This window comes from Neomonachus schauinslandi, chromosome 3 (genome assembly GCF_002201575.2).
Source record: "Neomonachus schauinslandi chromosome 3, ASM220157v2, whole genome shotgun sequence".
Lineage (NCBI taxonomy): Eukaryota > Metazoa > Chordata > Mammalia > Carnivora > Phocidae > Neomonachus > Neomonachus schauinslandi.
In genome coordinates, this window is record NC_058405.1 from 11,122,990 (window position 1) to 11,147,306 (window position 24,317).

Sequence of the window (24,317 nt, forward strand, 5' to 3'; positions counted from 1 at the left end):
GAAATAAAATATAAAAAAGCATATAAAGGGTAAACAGCATTAAAACATTTCTTTGGTAGGAGAATAAACTTTAGACTGAAATTTAAGATAAGTGAATGTTTTATAAAGTTTGATACAGGAGAATGAAGGACACATGAAGGAATATCTCCAAAGTTGAAATTTCTAGAGTAAACACTAAAACAATAGAAACAAGAGTGTAAAATTTCCATCATAGTGGAAACGGGTAGAGGCGAAAACAGAATAAAAACAGAAAATTTTTAAGTCATCATCATCATCAAAAAGAAGTTAAGAAAGGAGAGAAAATACAATCCAGAAGAAGAACAAAAATAAAAAGCACACAATATAAATAAATCGAAATACAGTAGTAAATATAATAAATGTACATGGACTACACTCTGGTTAAAAGACACTGCCACTCTGAATAGAAACAAGACAAAATGCCAGTCCACCCTAAAACAATGGTTCACTGGTTGATTGAAAGTTATAGGAACATACAAGGAAAAGACCAAAATAAGCTGGTTTAGACATATCATCATATAAAACTAGGTGCAAAAGCCAAAATTCACTCCACTTTGATTAAAAGTAAAATTAGCCAAGAAGACACATGTTACACTGTTATATTACCTATTAACTTACCTTAAGAATATACAGAGGCAAGACCTAACAAGCAAGGAAGAGTTAGGAAATCCACTCTTTCAAAAATTGATCAAATAGTCAAAAGTCACTAGAAGATTTAAACATCCTAACAGGTAGTTTTGACCTATTGGTTATCTATAACACACAGCATACAATAATTTGAGAATATACATTCTTTTCAGGTACACATGTAAGATGTAAAGTGACTTACTCCTTGGCCATAAAATACTTCTCATCAAATCAGAAAGATTCTAAATAAAAAAAGATCATATTCACTGATCAGAAAGCAATTTAGAAATTAATAAAATAAAAAGTAGAAAATTTTCAATTATTTTAAAATACATTCCTAAGAAACAAGTCAAAAATCCTAAGAGAAATCTGGGGCACCTGGCTGGCTTAGATGGTAGAGCATGAGACTTTTGATCCCGGGGTTGTGGGTTCAAGCCCCATATCGGTATAGAGATTATTTAAAAATAAAATCAGAAAAGGAAGGATGGGAAGGAGGAAGGGAGGAAAGGGGGGGGGAGGGAGGGAGGAAGGAAGGAGAGAAAGAGAGAGAGGGAGGGAGGGAGGGAGGAAGGAAGGAGAGACAGAGAAAGAACAAATGAACTCAGAAATGAACAATCATGAAAAATACATAATTGTGAAACAGGGATTTCTATTCAAATCACCACTTTAGGCCATTCCCCAGCTGCTGGAAGTCTTGTTGGCAACCAACAGCGGACTGGTCCTCAGCTTTCTGCCTAAGTAAGGTCTTGCCCCTTCTTAGGGGCAGTCCACAAGCAGTGGTAAGCTGATATGGGTGTACAAAGGCTCAATCCCATGGCCCCAAGTTAAAACAACTATGAAAGACCAGAGCCCTCTGTAGGATCAGCTAAGGCCTTTGTTGGGTCTGCATCTCAACTCAATTCAACTTCTCCTTCAATCCAGTTTCTTTCACTCCCTCACACAGGCTGGTCCCAAGAGTATTTCCCCCAATAAACTTCCAGAATCTGTTTCCAAAGGAATCCCACCTGTGACAGAGGAATACATTTGAAAGGCTATCACAGTGATTAGCTTCAACAGAGAGAACAGCAGAGAAATGCAAAGAAGTTGATGAATTCAAGATTTGGGAGATAGCTATCATGCACAAACAGTGAAACCATATAATGAGACATAACAGTGAACGCTGAACCATGGGAAAAGCCTCACTGCTGATATCACAATTTAGCCCTTTCTACTTCCTGCCTCTGTGATCCATGACACTGCAGATGGTAGAACTTCCATCAGCCTTATTCTCTGCATGAGGCTGGCAACAGAACAGAACTCCTTCCTACCCCACAACGTGACCGACGGGAAGTGAACACACAGAATGAAGAAAAAGTCTTTGTCGCTTAAGATCACAAGGAAAGAGCAATACAAATGTGGAATACTAGAGCTCTCATGAACTAACAACAACTGCACAGACTCAAATAAAAATTAGCATATTACCACAGTTTTCCAGGGAAATACAATTTAGAATATACTGGGAAATGTGGCTACCATACAACACTTGGCTACTAGGAATGGAAAAATTCCTTTTGTGTACACAAACAAAGAGGTAGTTTAAATTCAAGCTATTTGGGGAAATAAATACCATTACCCATGTTGTATATATTTGGTCATAATTTTCTACTGATCTTATTGTTGTCTTTTTTTTTTGAAGATTTTATTTATTTATTTGAGAGAAAGAATGAGAGAGAGAGAGCACATGAGAGGGGGGAGGGTCAGAGGGAGAAGCAGACTCCCCACCAAGCAGGGAGCCCCATGCGGGACTCCATCCTGGGGACTGAGCCGAAGGCAGTTGCTTAACCAACCCAGGTGCCCCTAGTCTTTTAATTACAAACTAGTTATAGTTAGTTTTAACATTATCAACTTAGTTTTGCTGTAACCCTTTGGGTTCGCACATTTCAGACTAAGGTGATAAACATACGCGTTAATACTATCTGGGATTTATAATCATCCAGTAACTAGAATGTAAACATGTTACATATTGCAGTCCAACAGTGACTTATTCATATCTCTGCTACTACGCAGATATATAATATATATAATCTCCAAAAAAGATACCTGTGATGATCCTTATTAACACTGTATTTTTTCCACTGGAAAATAAAAAGTGTGAGAGGGCACAGGATATTTTTGCCTTTCCTAAGTTGGCCATCCACACACATAAATAACCACATAAATATATCTAGTTTAAGTAAGAATGAACCAATAGTGTACACATAAAAATAAAATCAAGACGTGTTATAAGCTAAAGTACACCAAAACATAACATTACTTGTTTTGATTTGGCAAGGAGAAGCAATTACTCTTTTCAGAAAAACTGATCTTGTCTACCTATTTCCCTCTACTTAGGCAAATACAAAATTAGATCCCTAACTCTGCTCCAGGGAACAGAAATCAAGCACATTTCAATGTATTGATAGATTAGAGCAAAAGGGGTTCACAGACAGGAAGTTTCCCAACAAAAATCTAAGGCTCCATTGTTTTCACATTATTGTCAGAACATTATGCAGAGCCTTTTGCAATAGAATAGAAAAAAGAAAAGGAATGCAAGAAAGAACAATAATAAAAGGAAAGGTAATTAAGGACTGAGAAAAACAAAAAGTGGGAGCGAATATGGTAAAAATAGAGAGAATTTGTAAAATCATGCTGAAAGCCAAAACATGTATGCTGGAGTAATAAAAAATATATATAGATAAGTACCCTACCTAAGTGACAGTAGGGAAAAAAGAAGAGAGGGGATACAGAACTCACGCTCTCATCTCCCAGGGATTATCATCTTGACCTCAAATGATCACATTACTTCAACGACGACGGGAAAACAGCGAAGTAAAAGGCCTCACTTTTTAATGGATTTCATAAAGAATACTTTAACACTATTCTCTTCAACATAACCTTTCCTCAGGCATTTCTTATTAAATCTCCTTAGCACATGAAACATACCTTCTACTGAGGACCAAACTGGAAAATAAATTAACATGATGTGCTATTGTGAAGAAAGTCTAAATTATAATATTTTTTCAAAGGTTTCTTCAATGTATCTTCAACCACACAGTCGTATACAACGTGTGAAAAATATCCTAAGCAGCATGAAATAGAGGAAATAAAAGACTTGGTGGCTTAGCCAAGTATTTTTATCCCTCTTAAGTATGAACAATTTGTTCTTAGTTATAAAAAAATATGAGCAACTTTTTTAATGTAATGCCATGTCAAAAGGAAGATGGGAAGAATAGGCAAAGGAAAACAGCCAAGGCAGAGAAGAAAGGATAACCATAGCCCCTACACACTCATCAGAGACAGAGGCTAAGGCAGTCTGAAGGCTAGTATCAAAAAGAAACAAATGGAAGGGGGCACCTGACTGGCTCAGTTGGTAGAACATAAGACTCTTGATCTCAGGATTGGAAGTTTGAGCCCCACATTGGGTTGTAGGGAGGGGAGGAGGGAGGGAGAAAGAAAAGACATAGGAGAGCCTATCTTGCAAAGAATGTAAGATGTCACCATCAGAGATAAGGGAGAAGGCAATAAGGTTGTCACATAATCTCACACATCTGAATCTTAGATTCGTAAAAGCTTCCATCAGCCCAGCCTAATGAATCCAAGAACCACCTACAAGAATTGCTGAGTAGTAGTCATTCACAAGCACCTACTGAATTTATTTGAATAATCTTATTTTTTATTATCTATTTGCTGGGAGTTTATCATAGTTTACTTAATATTCCTGTTCTTCCCAGGTATCTCCATTATAAAACTGAAGATTAAGGGAAAAGGAATGAGAAAAATTACTGTCAAATTATGGTCTATAAATACTCTGAAAAAAATTTTTAAATGTGTGATTATTTAATTCATTTGTATACTGATATACACATTTCTGTTTGGATTCATTCACTGAATAACCACTTGCTGAATATACACTATGTGATAAGCGTTGTCTTAAGTACTAGAAATACAAAGGAAATTAACCCACATGGTCAACTATCTACAAAACAGTAACCAAATGAACATAAAACAATCATTTGCAAAGATAAATAGAATCTGTTTAATGCAGGATATCTCATGTTATTTTAAGAGAAAAGCAATCCATCAAGATAATTCTATGAAGGGGGCAGGGAGATATCTCCATTTTGAAATAAGTCCTGGGAATATTGCAAGACAAGGAACACACTTTATGAGATACCTGTTTCGGTTTGATATTTTTTCCTTTCCCTTAAAAATTCTTTATAACTCAATCATTCAGTCACTCCTCCTTTTAATAAATAGATACTTGAGAAAAATGTGTATTTTTCTATTATTGGGCAGCGTGTTCGATATATAAGGTCTAACTGGTTTATAGTGTTGTTCAAGATCTCTATTTCCTTACTGATTGTCTCTGTAGATGTTCTATCCATTACAAAAAGTGTGGTATTGCAGTCTCCAACTATTATTTTAGAACTATCTATTTATCCTTTCAATTCTGTCAATGTTTACTTCAAATATTTTGGGATCTTTGCTGTTTGGTGCACGTGTGTTTATAACAATCCGTACATAATGTCTTTGTCTCTTGTAACAGTTTTAGACTCGCAGTCTATTTTGTCTGATATTAGTATATCCACCCCAGTTCTTTTTTGGTTACTATTTGCATGGGGTATCTTTTTCCATCCTTTCACTTTCAATTTCTATCTCTGGATCTAAGTGACTTTCTTGTCAAAAGCATATAGTTGGATTGTGTTTTTTATCCATTCTGTCAATATCTGGCATAGTGAGATATCATTTCACACACACTGGGATGGCCATATTAAAAAAAAACCTGAACAAACGCTGGCAAAGATGTGAAGAAACTGGAATATGGCTGGTAGGAATGTAAAATGTTACAGCCACTGTGGAAAACAATTTGGCAGTTCCTCCAAAGGTTAAACATGGAATTACCATAAAACCCAGCAATTCCACAACTACGTATAAACCCCAGAGAATTAAAGACAGGTACCCAAATACATGTAGATGTATGTTCAAAGCAGTACTATGTACAATAGTCAAAGGAGGAACTGACCCAATTGTTCATCCACAGGTGAGTGGATAAAAACAAAGTGGTATACACATGCAATAGAATACGACTCAGTCATAAAAAGGAAGGAAGCCCTGATACACGGTGAAACATGGATGAAGTTTGAAAACAACTCTAAGTGAAAGAAGCCAGACACAAAAAGTGCCATTTTTATGAAACATTCAGAATAGGTAAATTCATAGAGGCAGAAAGTAAATTAGTGGTTGCCAAGGCTGGAGGGCAGAAGGGGGTGAATACTAATGAGTATAGAGATTCCTTTGGGGGTAATAAAAACGTACTGGAATTAGACAGTGGTGATGGGTGCATAACATTGTGAATATACTAAAAACCACTGAATTGCACACTTTGAAAGACTGACTTTTATAGTATTGAAATTTTATCTCAATTTTTTAAAAATCGAATCTTTACTATAAAAATTTAGAACTAGCTGACTCTGCACCTGGGGAAAATGGTGAGGACTGACTTGGAAGGAGCATGAGGGAACTCTCTGGGGTGACAGTCATGTCCAACACATGTATGTATGCATATAATTCTATGTTAAAGTATTTAGTGGGATACATATCTGCAACTGCACTCTGAAATGCACCAAAATCAAGATGGATTAACAAATGGATAAATGATAAAGCAAATCTCAAAAAAATTAATAGTGGAATCGTGATGATGGGAATATAGGTACACACTGTAAAATTCTTTCAAAATGTTGTATGATTGAAATTTTTCAAAATAACAGAGGAAAAAGTTAACAAACAAGAAAAACATCTACACAGAGATTAAGAATATGGTTATAAGAGGAATGACTGAGTGGCAGTATGAGAGTGTCTTCTTTTGAAGAAATGACATGTAAGCCAATATATGAAAGGCTACAAGGAGCCATCTGTGTGAAAATATCAGCTAGAGTATTCAAGAGCCCCCTCACCCCCCCCCAAAAAAAACAAAACAAAACAAAACAAAACAAACCTTACTCTAAGACTCTGAAGTTTGGTATATTCAAGAAAGCCAGTGTACCTAAAGCACAGCAGGCAATGAAGGGAGTAGTCTAAAATGAGACTGGAGGGCAAGGCAGGTGCCAAATCATTTGGGGTTGTAGTCAGGGGAAGGAATTTTGATTTTATCTAAATGCAAGGAAAAGCCATTAGAGGGCTTAAAGCAGATATGGGATGGGATGAGATGGGGTGTGTCCTTACTGCTTGGAGTTTTAAACTATCACACTGACAGTTACGTGAAGAATGACTCTGAAGTGTTTAAGAAAAGTAGAGAAACTGCTGTCACAGTCCCTGCAAGGACAATGGTAGTTTGGGAGAGAGTACGGGTAGTAAAGATAGTGAGTAATGAATATGGGAGGTTATTTTGAATGAAGGACTGACAGTATCTATTGATATATTGACAGTGGGATGACAGGGCAACAACACCAGGATAGATCTTGGGTTTTAGCTTTAGCCACTGAGTAAAAGGAGTGACATTTGCTGAGATGTAGAAACTGCAGGTGAAGGAGGCTTAGAGTATGGTGAATCTGAGGATCAAAAAATTTTTATTTAAATCAGGCAAGACTTGTGATTCTGAGAAAGATGGGCAAAAGAAAAGAATCTGAATAATCCGGAGGTGGTTAAAGGACAGGTTTTAGTTTACAATTTCTTTTTTAGGAATCAATTCGGTTTGATTGTACTGCAGACCTCTGATCAAGTAAAAAGATCAAACTTTAATGCAAATCAAGCTGATTACTGTTGTCTATCACTGAGGTTAAAGATAAACTGGGGATCAATAGCCCTGTATCTCTAAACTTAGAGAGGTCAAAGGAAAAAATCAGGAGTGAGAATGAGAGAGACAAGGAAGACCAAAAAACAAGCACACAAAAGTAACATATTAAGCTTTAATGGTCTCTCACCCTATCAATGATAAGAGGCTGTTTCTTCAAATCCACATATAACATGCTTAAGTGCATTACAGTATCTTACACAAAGTGGTGACTCAAATTTTAGCTCTCATCCTCTAATCCCATTAGTTTTGCAAAAGTATAATGAAAAATCCATAGTCTTTGGCACTAAATGAACCTAAATTTAAAGCAGGCCCACCACTCAGTAGGTCTGTGACCTTGAGCAAATTACTTATCATTTCTAATCCTTAGTTTCTTAAATGTAAATGAAATAATTAACCCAAGAATTAGCATTAGAAATAACAGTCACAAAGTGCCTGCTACATGGAAAAAATGCTCCTTAAACAAGAGCTACTATTATGTAAAAGACACCTAATTCATCAATGCTCAAGGCAGTTAGCTTCCTCTTTCGGCCTCATAGATTCCTGTTTCCAGAAGAGAAGACACAAGAGAGGAGGGAACCACAGAAAAGATAATCAATTTATTTTCTCCATGTAACACAGAAAGAAGTAAAGCAGAGAAATCTGTAAACAGGTATATATGACATGGGCAATCTGCTACCTATAAATGGACAGGTTCAAGGGTTTGATTATAATTCAGTTGTTTAGAACTAGGAGCATATTTTCCTGTGGAATCAATGTTTAAGTTAACTCTTAGATGAATTCACAAAGGCCCATCAGAATCATAATGTAGTTAAAATGTGAAAGCCCTCAATAAAATTAGAAAACAAAACTGATGAATCACCAAATGAAACAATATCAAGAGACTAATAATATGTAATTTCATTTATTTTAGAAGCTAGCACTTGAGGGAAAAAGTTTTATGGGAGGTTTCCGTGGTGATTCAGAAGGGGTTTCGGGGAAATTCCAAATGCTTTATAAAGCTGATGACCCTGGTTCTTTATTATGTTTTATTTCACCTCAAGTTTTATGGCTTCCCTTTCAGCATAAGCAAAACACTAACCCTCTGACACTTAACAGCCATGATTACGATCATTTCTTTCACAAATGAGAAGGCATAATTGGAGAAGAATTAGAAGATAGGAAAGAGGAAGGAGTCATAAAGGTTATCCCTCAATATAAAGAAAAGAGCCTGAGATCGAATTAGGTAACCTCAGGAGTAAGCTCAAAGGGGAGTAAGCACAGCATTAAAATATTAAGGGAGGAAAGCCAAGTGATGAGAACCGTTCAGAGTCCCATTATGATTAACTGATTATTTTAAAGGTCACAGATTTTAAAAAAAAAAGGTAAAAGACAAGACATGAAAGCAAGCAATCTGCAGCCTGCCATTTATACAAAGGAAATGCTCAAGAGTTGAAGAGTCATAATTCGAAATATGGCATGCCAATGTAATTCATGATATTCTTCTAATCCCTTTCATTTCTCTAAATTCCTCCAAACATTCTGTCCTTTTAAAGTAGATACTATTGTGCTAATAGTATTACGGAGTTAATAACAATACTATCTAAACTAGAACCAGAAAGACAACTTTTTAAATCTAAGAGTATACAATGAAATTACTTTAGAAAAAAGTCTCCTCAGGGCGCCTGGGTGGCTCAGTTGGTTAAGTGACTGCCCTCGGCTCAGGTCATGATCCTGGAGTCCCGGGGTCGAGTCCCGCATCGGGCTCCCTGCTCGGCGGGGAGTCTGCTTCTCCCTCTGACCCTCCCCACTCTCATGTGCTCTCTCTCATTCTCTCTCTCTCAAATAAATAAATAAAATATTAAAAAAAAAAAAAAGAAAAAAGTCTCCTCAAAAGCCAGCAGGTATGCTCCATGCCTCTTAGGCTGTGAGGAATGCCAGTGATTTCAAACCTGAGAGAGATGCTTTTGATTTTCTCAAAGAATAAACCACAAATCAGTTCCATGTAGTCCAACTTATTCAACAATCTAGCAAATCTTCTGTGAAGTACTGAAATGCTTTTTGAAAATGTTGGTATGTCTGAAGAAATGATTAAGGAAGAGATGTTGTAGTCAGATAAAATAAGATTTTCTAAGACCTGGTCTTAAGTCCAAATCTACATCAGTAGCAGCAATGTTTGTAAAACAAATAAACAACAAAACACACTTAACCATGAGCCAAACTATTAGCAAGACCCAACTAGAAACAGGGACCCAACAAATCAAACAACTTTCCAGATCACTGAAGAACTGTTAAGCTAGCCTGAGCCTATTGTAAACAATGTATTTACTAATTCAACTGGTTACTTTCAGAAATAAGACGTGTACACACACCCACCCACCCACACACATACACCCCTATGTAAATTTTGCCAAATCAAATGCTCTCCCAGTGAAAAAAATAATTCTGAGTCATCAATCTTAATGAGAAAACAGGACTAAAGAAATGTTAATGTGGGATGCTGAAAAGTTTGGCCCTACCCAAGTACGAATGCTAAGATGCTGAAATTTCCTGACTGCCAAGCATTGTCTGATTTCTCTCACATACCTACAAAGTTCTGTCAAATGTATACAAGTACTAATTTGCTGTATTTAATACAATTGTAAAGTTATTTAATAGCATTACTAATCCCTGATAACAATATGCCCTCATACATTTTTTTAATTAGCAGACACTGAAAATAGAAATCGTTGTCATGAGCAATAGGAATATTTTTTAAAATAAAAAGTTGGTAAGCCCTGCCCCAGTATAACTGTACCTAAAACAGTCAAGTAAAACAGTCCTTCAGTTTACCTTTTACTCCAATTTAGAATATTCGGTTCTGATTTCTCACATTCTCTTTCCTAATAAGCTTATTAAAAGGTGATATTTAACATCTTAAGAAAAGGTAAAAACTTGAAGGGCCTTGTCAAATAGGAAATCTTCATTTTAATCACCTATGTCTTTAACCTTAATAAGTTGTATTCAACTAAGTACATAAAACTTACATTACCTCCAAGCTCAAGAGTTAAGACAATTCCTTCTTTTAACTAGCCCATGATTTCAACTTATGAAAGAGCTGTAATTAAAATCAAATTACTCTTTAAAGTTCGGTTTCATAACAGAACATGGTAATTCAGCTGATACATTCTTCCAAAGGGACAAGTAATCAAAATTCTAAAAGTATTAAAATATTATTTGCTCTATGGGGTTACTTATTACATGTTTACTCAACCGTTTCTGCTAAAAGACCTAGAAACTCTAACAAAGTTAATTTAAGAACTTACCAATTTCCCTTGCAATTCTGACAGCTTCATCTGCATCCTGTAAAAGCAGGAAATGAGATCCAACATTAATCCCATCAGCCATTGCACAATGTCTTTAGGGCAGTCATATATTGCACTACTGTCTCCTCTGATTCATTTAATGTTCAATTTTACAACCTTCTACCTCTTTTCACTCAGAGAAATGTAAAATTAATACCATAAGTGGAATGTAAATTCTACCTCATCATTATTATATTAAGAAACTCAAAGCAGTTTGAAATTAGCTGGCAGGAAGCACTACCAGAATTGCCAAATGATTTGGTGCAGTTGCTGGAATTTAACAGCAGAATTTAGATGTTTACAATCAATACTGAATCATAAATCAAATCATTAAAGCTTGTCTACAGCCAGCTTGTTTCTGTCCCTCTGATATTTACACGTCATGTTTTCCTGGATTCTGTCAGCAGGGGGAGTTGATTCTCTATTGTTTGGGAGAGGCTCACGATTTTCTAGAAACAAAAAGTAAATTTTCAGCAGTATCTACAGAAATTGCCAATTGTCCCCCCCAAAAATTCCTTTAGTAGTCTTCGTTACTTTTTCCTTTTCTTTTCATCCTTTTCTCAGGTACATATTTTACCTTTACTAGGTACATTTTGTTATGTAATTTAAAACCTTAAATTCCATGAACCAACTTGTGGGGGTAAACTTCGAAAAAGCCAAGGAAAGCAAATGCCTCTCAAAGAAGTACAAGGTAAGAGTTGATGGATATAAGGATTAATTAGTGCTAAATATCAACCAATGCAACTGACAGAAGAAAACATTCCCTCGAATCTAAACCATTTCATTGATCATTAACTCTCACCTAACACATGAGCACAGGACACTCTGGATACATTTCCCCATGGAACAATAAGGCGAAAGCTGAAAAGGTGTTAAATCCAAGCCTCCCTAGTAAATGTGGCTTTTCTTTACAACTCAGAGATGTAAACTACACAAGAAATGACAATGTTTTGAAACCATTAGCTAGTGAGAATGCCTGACTTTTTGGCAAAATTGCTTTAAAATATTAAAGCGAAGCCTGGTATTTTGTAAGCTTTTAAGCTAGTAATTTAAAAATGTAGAGTAACCATGTCAGAATCCTCCCCCAAAAGGAGGGGAGGGGGATGTTTATAACTGGTTCATTTATGTCTAATAAAAAAAAAAAATCTTCCTTAAAAAGTCTTCAGTACCTAATAACATCCCCTGAATAAGGAGGTTGGCAGGGGAAGTTGTCAGAAAAATTTAATTTCCTTTCATTAGCCAGTCTGCTCCACAAATAGGTGCTTGTTAAGTTCAAAGCGGTCCTGAAAGCGACATCAGTTTTAAGTCTTTTTTTTTTTTTTTTTACTCCAAGCAGTCACATCTGCTAATGAGATTTTCCAAATAACAATTGTTTTCAAGTCAGAGATAAATCTATACCTCCCACTCTACTCTCCCAAAAATCAAGGTTTACTGCTTTATTACACCTTGCTGTTTTCGCTGACCCTACATTCTCCAAATTTTAGCTTAAAGGGATAAAAATCCATGAAAAGGGTCATTTAAGAATGTTAGTGGTTTCCACACATTGAATTTGAAGGTTCTTTGTTCAAGCCAGTGACAGTTATTGGAGAATACCTCCCCTTAATAGCCTCTCTGTCAGGAAGTGTTAAACCTGCCAAATGCGGACAATTAGTGCCTCGCGAACAAAATACAGGAAGAGCACTGGCTGATGGAGGCTGGATTATAAGGAGCCTAAAAGGAAACTTTTAACATGTCTTTTCTTTCAAATGTGTAATAGTGTATTTGCAAAATATACTGGGAGAGAAAATAAACTGCTGTCACAAAAGTCTGTTACCTTGAGAGAACTGACAAAGACGCAAATGTTAAAAGATAATTCACAGAATTCATTAATCATATTTATGCGTGGACATACAGAGATCTATTTACACAAAGCAGAACTTCTAAAAAATGTTTTTGACTGCCACAAATCCCACACTTCTATAAACTGCCACAAAGCAATCTTGTCTTTTAACTAATCAATATGTCACGTTTCCTTACTATGATATAATATTTGGGACATACTTGCAATATTTGGGACATACTTTTTAAAAAAATCATTGTTTATCTAAGATTCAGGTTTAACTGGGCAACCTATATTTTTATCTGGAAACTCTTAAGAAAAAAATATTTCCTACTATGAAAAACAAATTTCACTAAAAAGTAATTTTACATTTGTCACTCATTTATCCCAAGATATTTTATTCAGGACATATTATATATTAGACATTTAAAAACTATTACCAGTTTCAAAAAGAAACTATTAAATACACTCATCTCTAATCTGTTCTTTTAGCACATTTAGCTATTATCAGGCTATATAAAGAGATGAAAAGCCCCATACAGTTCCAAATTCAATGGCAATGATATATCACACAGTATAACTTTCCTATAAGACTACAGACAGAAAAACATTTTTTAATAAAAAGCCTTGAATCAACAAGAAAAAAGATCAACAATTATCAGGAAAAATGGTCAAAAGATTAAATGAGAAGTTTCCATAAAAAGAAATCCAAAAGAATGTATGAAGTATGTTCAACTTTAGTCATAATTAATACGCATACAAGCGAAAACAATGAGACACCACAGTCGATCTGCCAAAGTCTGCCAACAGGCAGGAGTGAAGGCCTGAAGGTAAGCAGACATGACTCTCACTACTGATGTCATATGAAAGGGTACCAGCTTTTTAAGAATTGTTAGTATCTATCAAAAGTTTGAAGACCTAAATCGTTCAATCCAGCAACTTCATGCACATGGAAGAGAGAGAGAGTTTTTCATTTATTGCTGGTGCTTTGGTAAGAAAATCAGAAAAACAATTTTAAAGGCCTTCAATAAGGAACTGGTACCAAAAGGATACATACATGAAATGGAATATGCCATAGTCTTTAAAAAGATGAAGTTGACCCATATATGATACTACATGAAATAGTTCTTGCACTCGTGGAACTTACAGCCTTCTTTAAGTAAGGGAAACGGAAAGAGAGCAAACAAATCAATTGAGAATTGATACAAATGTTACATGGAAACAAAAGGTACAGAGGAAGACAGAGAGAACATGTTGTAAATACACTACTAAGAAAGAGTCCTTCTGGGGGCACCTGGCTGGCTCCATCAGTACAGCATGTGACTCTTGATCTTGGAGTTGTGAGTCTGATCCCCACGATGGAGGCAGAGATTACTTGATACTTTTTTTAAATAAAGAAAAAAAATGAAAGGGTCTTTCTAAAGTAAAAATGTAAACTAAAGCCTGAAGAGAACCACCACTGCCATGGGAAGATTAGGGTGAAAGAAGTCTAAACAGAAGGAACAACATGAACAAAAACCCAAATTCAGAAGGTATTTCCCATGTTCTAGAAACTGAGTCCATGAGATGAAAACTGAAGACAAAAAGCAAGTGGCAGAAAATGACAGCATGAAGTCCAGTGGAAGGCCTGGCCTGTTCCTGCAGGACCTTTCGGGACTCAGCACAGAGTTCCAAATGCCTTGGCTCTATGCCGGGGAATGAGGACTGGGTTTAGGAAGGTAACTCCTACACTCTAAGAATACATAATACATCAAATATAGTGCGCACTGTGGGGGAAAGCGAATTGTAGGAGAATATATATAGTATGATATATATAGTTTGACCTTATCTTTTTTTATATGTATCAGTATTATCCTTTGATTGCTAAATATTATTCCTTTGTATGGATATACCACATTTTTTTAATCCATTCATCAGCTGATGGACATTTAGATTGTTTTTAATTTTTTGGCTACTATCAAAAATGCTCCTATGAACATTTGTGTACAAATTTTTGAGTGGACATATATATTTTGGATATATAACCAGGAGTGAGATCACAGGGTCACATGGTAACATTATACTTAACCTTTTGAAGAACTGCCAAACTGTTTTCCAAAGTGGCTGCACTATTTTACATTCTCATGAGCAGTGTATAAAGGTTCTCGTTTCTCCAAATCTTTGCCAGCACTTGCTAATCTTCTACTGCAGCCACCCCAGTGGTTTAAAGTGGTATCTCATTGAGGCTTTGATTGAATTTTCCTATGATTAATCGTGATGAACAGGTTTTCATGTGCTTATTGGCCATTTCAGAGAAATGTCTATTCAAACACTTTGTACATTTTTAAATTGGGTTGTCTTTTTGTTTAAGAGTCATATGTGGGGGTGCCTGGGTGGCTCAGTTGGTTGAGCGTCTGACTCTTGGTTTTGGCTCTGGCTGTGATCTCATGGGTGTGAGACTGAGCCCCACGTCGGGCTCCCCGTTCAGCAGGGAGTCTGCCTGAGTTTCTCTCTCTCTGCCCACCTCCCTCTCCCCACTTACCCACCCTCTCTCCAAAATAAATAAATAAATACTTTTTTAAAAAGTAGTATGACCTTATCTACATTAAGACAGAAAAACACCTAGGAATGCTCATAAAAGCTTATGCATGCACATATACAAAAACCTCAGCTTGAGTTACTGCTTCAAAGTAGGATTAAGAGTTAGGAAAGAGGGAACTTTGACTTACTGCTGCAGACACTTACGTACATATTTAACTTTTTTACCATTAAGATCAAAATTTCATACTTCATATTACTTTCACAGTTTAAAAATTAAATCCACCACGCTTGAGGGTGTGACTCAAACTATCTAATTAATGATTTCTAGGACATTAAATGTTACCAAAACAAACTAGTGTTCCCAAAACCTGTTTAAACTTTTCATGCCTCCACAATGCCTGAGAACCAAATTTGAACTCCTTTACTTGGTGTTCTTGATCCTGCCTGCACCACCAGTCTCGTCCCCAGTTCCTCCCTACCTTGACTTTCCTTCCCACCCCTAAGCCCACCAGGCATTCTCCAGCTCCCCGGCCTATATGCCAATACCAGGCCCTGAAGACAGAAGGGGACAAGAAAGGCACCATCCCAGGCTTCATGTAATTTACAGTGTGGTGGAAAAGGCAGGCCCTTAAATGATTATACAGCAGCAAAGAAACCATTACCGAGATGCATGTTACACAGAAAAGGTGAAGAGGGCATGTGACAATAGGGAATCTCTAATTCAAAAATAGAATTCCAGGAAACTTTTCAGATGCAGCTACTATGAAAGAGACCTGACAAATGAAAGTGTGGTGGAACAGAGTCAGGGGGTTGGGGCCTGAACAGTGAGCCAAGCAGAGAGTGGAACAGGGCTGCACTTCAGCCTAAGAGCAAGAAAATGAAGAGTCCTCACTATGGCTGCATTTTGAAGAATTTGGGTGTATAATTTACTTATTATTTTGAGTACTGTCTACCCTCTGCATCTCCCTACCACATTAAAATATAAGTTCTATGAAAGCAAAACTCTCTAACTGCTTCAGTGGTAGGTTTTAAATTCCTAGAACTGCCTGGTATGTAGTCATCGTTCGGTAAACAGCTGTTGCTGAATGAAAGACTGAATGAACCAATAAACAAATGAAGAGTTTAGAGAAAGGCAAGAGGGATGTGAGGAGTTTAGTCAGGAAGCAGTGGTCTAGAGGAGAGAAAAACTACTATTTTAAACTCAGGGGTGTGTGCTTCAAGTCTCAATGAAATCTGACTTTCTCCAGAAAGCCACTGCAGTCCTCCTACACTGGTGTGTACGAGGTCACACACTGCTGTGTGACCAGATTACACTCTGTCCTCCAATTATGACAGCCCCTGTCACTTAATCTCCATGACAGCAATGACTAGGTCTGCTGCTCTCTACGAAACCCCCAGAGCTTAGCAAATCAAAACACCAACACATTATTTGTTGAATGAATAAACAACTATCCATCAGCTTCCACACAAACAAGTCTGTTGCCTAAATGATCTACTTGAGTGCCAACAGAACTGCTCACCTCCACAGCATCAGTGTTTGAAGTGAATAAACTTATATCCAAGGAGATGTAGTGGCGGCTTGTTCAAATTCACAAGTCTAAGTGATATATAGCAAGGAAGTGCCACACGGTAGTTCAGAGCAGGAGCCCAAGAACCAGATAGGCCTGGGTTTTGCTTCACTTTAACACAAAGCACACTCAATGAAATATCGCTGCTGCTGGGCAAAACCAAGCCCAATATGTACCCTCCTTGTCTTTTAACCCTCAGTCAAGCACTTTTCTTACTGCGGCCTGCAACTTCAAATGTTTGAAACGTGGGTGGGTTTCACAGAACCCACTTTTTTTAAGCCTATTCTTAAAAAAAAAAAAAAAAAAAGGTACTATCTTAACTGTAATTCTATTTAAATAAAAAAAGATTTTACTTATTTATTTCAGAGAGAACAAGAGAGCACAAGCAGGGAGAGAGGCAGAGGGAGAGGGAGAAGCAGACTCCCGGCTGAGCAGGGAGCCCAATGTGGGGCTCTATCCCAGGACCCTGGGATCACAACCGAGCCGAAGGCAGACGCCCAACCAACTCAGCCACCCAGGCACCCCCTTAACTGTAATTTTAAATGCATATTTCATTGGTTTAAAAGATCAAGGGCACCTAGGCGGCTCAGTTAAAAGATCAAACTTGATAGGATAATAACTTTTTAAATTGAAGGGCCACAAGTTTACATTATATTAAAATGTAAGAGAAAACAACAGATATTCAAATTTAACAAAATTTTTAAAAATTTTTAAACTCTATTTTACCAAATATACTTCACTCTTTGTTTATATAAAAAAATCTCTTTTAAGCAAAACATCATTACTTCTTCACAGATTCAACTTGGCAATATTTGAAGAAAAAGCAGAACTGATTCTACCTATTCTTAGCTTTAGAACTAACTTTTGGGGGTTTTTTTAAGATTTTATTTTTAAGTAATCTCTACACCAAATGTAGGGCTTGAACTCATAACCCCAAGATCAAGAGTCACATGTTCTACTGACTAAGCTAGCCAGGAGCCCTTAGAACTTTAAGATTTTATTTATTTATCTGAGAGATTGAGCGAGAGAGCGAGCGAGCGAGCGTGCGCGCACACAAGCAGAGGGAAGAGCAGAGGGAGAGGGAGAAGCAGACTCCTCTGAGCAGGGAGCCCAAAGCGGGGCTCAATCCCAGGACTCCAGAATCATGACTTGAGCTGAAGGCAGATGCTTAACCAACTGAGCCACCCAGGCGCCCCGCCCCCCCCTTAGAACATCCTTAAGACAGTCCCCTCATCTATTAACTATATGACATACGACACAATATATGAAAATACTACAGCGATTAAGACAGCAGATTCTATTCAAGAAATGTTCAATGATATTCTGTAATTTTTTAAAAGAAAATTTCTAACAGGTGGGACAACGATCCCCTGAAAATCAAAGAAAAATCAAATATAAAGATTTTAACAGTAGGAATAAAACAAATCTGATGCTACTGATGCCCTTATACAATTTTCAAATGAAGTACTTAGAATATTTCTGTTTTCATATCAAAAGTTAATACAACTGAGAAAACACTGAGAAGTACAAAATCAAATGAAACCAAGTATTAGCAGCCATATTCCTCTGGCTTCAAATCAGGAAGCAGGAAAAAGTAATGGTCCAACAATATGCTTTGATTCAAATCCCTGTGGTTCATTCTGTAATCACAGCCTATAATCCCAGTTTGAAGGAAGCCACACTCTGGTTCTGAAGTTACTGAGCACTTGGGAACACTGATGAGGTAAATATTAAACCATATAGTTGCAGTAGTTCCAGAAATGGAGAAAGAGCAAAAACAGCACCAGAACCACTAACCATCTCTTTTCAGCACAACTTACCTTAAAGGAGCTCTTATCATTTAACCCAAGAGCAAAACGGTAAAAAAAATTCTGTTTTACAGAGAATATGATGGGAGGGATGGGCGATGTTGCTATAACCAAATAAACAGATCATAAAAATGTCAAAAGGAGCTAAAAAAAAATCGGGCGCCTTTTCTACAAGCCTATTTGTTTAAACACTCTTCAGCCCCCAACCTGGGAGGCATCAAAGTCCAACGTGACTAAGAACACAGGTGCTGGAGCCAGAACGCATGGGCTCCACACTGGCTCTCTCCGACAGTGAGCCAGTTACCTCCCAGGGTGCCTCCCTGGAATTTGGTTTCCTCAACTCTAAGATGGAGATAGTAACAGTATCTTCTCATAGGGTCGTCGAGAAGATGGAATTAGTTAGGGCTGAAATACACCGGAACAACACAAGGCACACAGTACGCTTGGCAATCTGTGATAACATGGGCAGCCTGCCACCACAGAGTCCCAAGTCTGTTCCTTGCCTGCCTGTCTTTGGATGGGGTATCTTATGGTCATCATTCATCCTCTGAACCCTTATAACACAGAATTAATACTGGCACTGCAATACTGCAAAAAAAACAAACAAAACAGGCACTGCATCCCCAGGACACTCCACCGGGTCAGAGGATCTGTGCACTATTTGTTGCCAGGGAGCAGGGAAGAAGGCCGGGGAAAGGAAGCAAAAACTCTAACAAGGACAGGCATATTTAAATAGTTATCCCTGATGCTAAACACCCAATTCACTTCAACAGTGATTCAGACCATACCTCTCCTTTCTCACTTGCTACAATATAGCCTAGTACCCACCCTGAATTCCATCCTCACTGGATGAGAGTCCTGCTACTCATCCACATGGGAAGCTACTTAAGAGTTTACTTTCCTCAGCTGGTTCTAGAACAAATCAGCAAATGTTCTGGGGGGGGCAGAAATCACTGCTTCAATATACTGTGGGTAAAAGCTTATCTGTACACAAAAAGCATCCTCAAACTATTCTGCATTCTTGTGTAAAGTAAAGCAAAACTTTCAACAGTCCTGGGTTCAGGAAATGGGTTCCAGCTGATTGTGTTTTCCAGACTACTCCAAGTCAAGCAGAAGACTCTGTTTGAATATCCTTTCAAATCTTCCTAAACTTTAGTACACATTTTTGTAACTGTAAAACAGCATAGTAAACAGAACTGAATCCTTTTTCAAAAACATAAAGCCTTTTAGGCACCATCAGGAGAGGCATTCTTGGTTTAGCAGGAGAAAATGATACCGATGTCTTATACTTTGTACTTACTAGGACACAGCTTGTCAATTTTTTTGTTATTTTGGTTTTTTAAATGATTCCCTTCATGCCGGTTTTTGTTGTTACTACTTGGTTCTTTCTGCTAAAGCACGAGTACAGTTTTTAAAATCCGGCTAATTGGGTGACAAAAACAATGACTATTTTAAGCCTCTACTGTGAAATTTACCAACCTCATTCAAATACATTACCACACTCTGCTCTGAAATGTAAAGGGCAACAGGAACTCTGAGAAGGTTAATGAACTTCCCTCAAAGTTGGAATGCTGACAGGTATCACAGCCAAATGCAGTGAATTCATCAGTGGTGACTCCTCCCTCTGCCCCACTCCTGACGTGTGCCACAAATTCCGCTTAAAATTAAACTAGAAATAAAACCGAATGAAAATTTATGAGCGAAACGAAACGGCATTCCTAAAATTTTTAAATGCTTATCTGAAAACTATAACCGGCACGTTCAACTGGGGCTTAACTAATTCAGACAATAGGTGTCAAGAACTGTATACCATAGTTAAAGTTAACACCCATAATGAGAACCTGCCATTATGTGAGAGTATGACTGGGTCTTAAAAATCACCTAAAGCATACAAAGAGACAAAACTGAAAAGATAAGTGGATTTTTCTTCTACTTGCAACTTATCCCTATTTTACAAATTAACAGCAGTTGCAAATTCAAATGCAGACTGTCAAACACAGGCTCCCTGAAAAGATGACCTCTTTGAGGAAGCAAAACCAACTTTACTATACCTGCTACATTTAAAGATAACCATCACTTTGAGCAATCTGGGAGGTTCCACTAAGTTCTGTTAAAGACCCTAGATTCAAAACCTGCAGAGCTCCTCTGATGCCCACTGAGCCCCCACCCAGGGATGTCCCCAACCACAGGGGTGAGAAAAATCTCACTTTGGGGAGAGCTCCAATTTCCTTTTTAGGAAACTTAGGAATGAGGAATGATTAGATTTGAAAATGTTTATTATTGAAGGAAGACTTCCTTATTAGAAATAAAATATCCTCAACATTATCCTCAACATTTTCTAAGTCCATAGACAAAGTTTACATGGAAGAAGACAAGTATAGGACCTAGAAGTTCACCATCATGCTAGCTCTAGAAGCCAATGTATTCGGAAGATTTCATCACACTGATATCTAAACAGGATAAAATTTCCTTTGAAACCTGTATCAAAACCTTGAGGGGCACCTGGGTGCTCAGTCAGTTAAGCGTCTGCCTTTGGCTCAGGTCATGATCCCAGAGATCTGGGATCAAGCTCCACATGGGGCTTCTTCTCAGCGGGGAGTCTGCCTCTCTCTCTGCCCCTCCTTCCACTAGTGCTCCCTCGCTCTCACTCACTCTCTCTCAAATAAATAAATAAATAAAATCTGTAAAAGCAGACAGACAAAACTTGAGAATTTTCTGTCTTGACTTATTTTGTCCATGGGAGTCTGGGTCTGGGAGAGATCTCCCCTCCAAATTTAAACCACCAAGGCACTGCATATTGTCAGGTCTACAATTAGAGATGGCCAACCATTAAGGTTGGGGGCCCAAGACATGAGGTAAACAAACAATATATTTGATATGTTATTACAAGATTCTCATGGGTTCATCTCAGGCCAAGTCTATGCTCTCTCTGAAGCCAACTTCTCCTTAAAGTTACTAAATCCAGAAATCAAATTTATGTTCTTATGTTTCTAAAAGGCATAATCTCACCTAGGATAATTAAAAATTATAATAGACTCTTTTGCAAGCTTTTGATTATGAATGGTTCATTTGAGAGTCACCTGTTGGGGTGGGTGGAGGTAAAAATCTCAAACACCTAATGTTCTGTAATTTTTTTTCATTACAATGAGGAAGCTTCCAAAAGAAACTCAGATTCCAAATTTGTTTTTTTTTTTAATTTGCCAGAGAGAGAGAGAGAGTACAAGCAGGAGGAGCAGCAGGCAGAGGGAGAAGCAGGCTTCCCACAGAGCAAGAAGCCTGATGTGGGGCTCGATCCCAAGACCCCGGGATCATGACCTGAGCAGAAGGCAGACGCTTAACCGACTGCGTCACCCAGGCGTCCCCCAAATTTGTTTCCTTATGAAATTCACAGGAAACACAAAGTTCATAGGGAGGAGGAAAAGCATAGGAAAAGCCAAATGAAAAATGTGAAAAATTTAAAACTCTGTCAAACCTGATGGTCTTTATCCTGCTATTTCTTTTCCTCCATCCCGTTTTCCTCCATTTGCTCCTGCCCTGCTCTTTCTTCCACTGACCTGTTCCCTCTTTCTTCTAACTGGCCAGAAACCCTCAAAGCAACATTACCTTTTAAAATTAAGCTACTGTCAGAATAGGGCCAGCTTGAGGGCTAAATTAAAACTTTGGTCTCATTCTGAACTAAGAAGCATTACCAAAGGCTTTCCAAAGCTTATACAGATTGGACAGAAATTTACAGAGAAATTGAGGAATGTATAAATAATCTAGCAGTCCCCAGATTTACATGAATTGGTTCACAGCGCTAATAAGAACCTGAGATAAAAGGGGCGCCGGGTGGCTCAGTCGGTTAAGCGTCTGCCTTCAGCTCAGGTCATGATCTCAGGATCCTGGGATCAAGCCCCACGCTGGGCCCCCTGCTCAGCCTGCTTCTCCCTCTGCCACTTCCCCTGCTTGTGCACTCTCTCTCTAGCTCTCTGTCAAATAAATAAATAAAATCTTTAAAAAAGCTTTTTTTAATTTAAAAAAAAAAAAAAAAGAACCTGAGATTAAAAAAAAAAAAATACTGGATACAAGAGCAAAATAGGAAGACCTGAGAGTGATTCAGACTCCTAATTGCACAGGAAACCAGAGAAGTTTAGAAAAACTGGAAATAATGGAAAAGGTCCTTGGGAAGCTACTATCAAAATCTTTCCTATGAAACTAGGTTGGACTCTAATCTAGTTGAGCTAGCAAAGAAATGATCCATCTGTTGGGCACCTCAGAAACAGACTCTTTAGTACCTTTAGGCATTCAGGAGTAGACACCGAAGCAGTTGTGACCCAGCTCCCTCCTCACTTTTTTTGAGTAGCCTTAAGCCAGAAACAGAAAATTTTATAAACAAGTAAAAACTGGATGGAAATAGTCACATAGACAGATCTTTAATTCCATACTATAAATTTTGAAAGAGCCCAAAAACAAAAGCAGAATAAGATGCAGAATAAATTGGTGGTCTTACAGATAAAACTAGATGTTCCCACTCCAGAAATCAAAGCAATCACTCGAGGGGCACCGTGGTGGCCCAGTCGGTTAAGCATCTGACTCCTGATTTCAGCTTAGGTCATCTTCTCCCTACAAGACACTACACCCACTGACTTCATGAGAAAGAATATTTAGGACAAACAGAATTTCCAGATCATATGCTCTCCTAATGACCCCATGTGTGAACTCCTGAGGACTCTGCTATTCATCATCAAGACAATTAATTTGGACTCTGACTCATTACTACCTTTGTGACTAAAATCAAGCCCACACTGAAGATCTCAAGAAAGCCAGACTTCTTTTTGAAAAAAAGTAAAATTATACTGGCAGAAGCACTGGGGCCAAATAGATCACAGTTCATAATAACCCATCCAAACCACTACCTGAACTTACACAACTCTCTAAAACAAGAATGGAAAGAAGGACTAAAACCCAACAGTTGACAGCCTACTAAAGAAAAGACTTGTCATACTCTGCTCAGTCTTTCAAGTGTGCAGTCATGGTGTGAGCTATACTGCCTTTTAATTTGGAGGCTCAACTGGGGACAAATCCAAGCTCATTCAGATGGTTGACAGAATTTATTTCCTTGTGGCTGTATGACTAAGCACCCTATCCTTTTGCTGGCTCTCAGACAGAGATTGCCCTAACTCAGATCCGTAGAAGCTGCCTGTAGTTTATTGTCATGTGGAGTTCCTCAACATGGCAGCTTACGTCATCAAGTCAAAAATTAGAATCTGTTCTCTAGTTTCCTAAGATGTAGTCTTATATAATGAAACATTATATAAGCAGTATATCACAGCAGTAACACTCAATTACTTTGCCCTACAATGCAACTTAATACAATGATAGCCAATCACCTTTGCCCTTTAACATAACCTAGTTCAGGTAGTGACATGGCATCACCCTTTGCCATATTCTAACAGTTAGAGAAGCAAGTCACAAGGTTTTACCCAAACTGAAGAGAGGATTACACCAAGGTCTGGATGCCTGAGAGTTCCTCAAAAAGTTAAACATGGAATTATCATATGACCCTGCAATTCCATTCCTGGGTAAATACCCAAAAGAACTCAAGACAAATACTCAAACACCTGCACACAAATGTTTGTAGCAGCATTATTCACAATCACCAAAAGATGGAAATAACTCAGACGTCCATCAACTAATGAATGGGTTTAAGGGGAGAAAAAAAAAATGGTATATTCCTACTATGGAATATTATTCAGCCATCAAAAGGAAGGAAATACTAATCTACACTACACATGGATCCTATATTCTACTTAGTTTACTATTAAACCTATCTAAGGTCCTGGGCGC

At 37.7% G+C, this 24,317-nt stretch overlaps 1 protein-coding gene across 7 annotated transcripts in view; it reads right to left on the minus strand.

The window, feature by feature from the left end:
* The window catches only part of PCCA (propionyl-CoA carboxylase subunit alpha), a 402,221-nt gene that overhangs the window by 262,906 nt on the left and 114,998 nt on the right, over positions 1 to 24,317 (minus strand). For all 7 annotated transcript variants that reach the window (XM_044913521.1, XM_044913520.1, XM_044913518.1 and 4 more), the window contains one exon: positions 10,738 to 10,774. In XM_044913521.1, the coding sequence (XP_044769456.1) occupies positions 10,738 to 10,774 (37 nt within the window). The remainder of the gene's footprint in view (positions 1 to 10,737; positions 10,775 to 24,317) is intronic.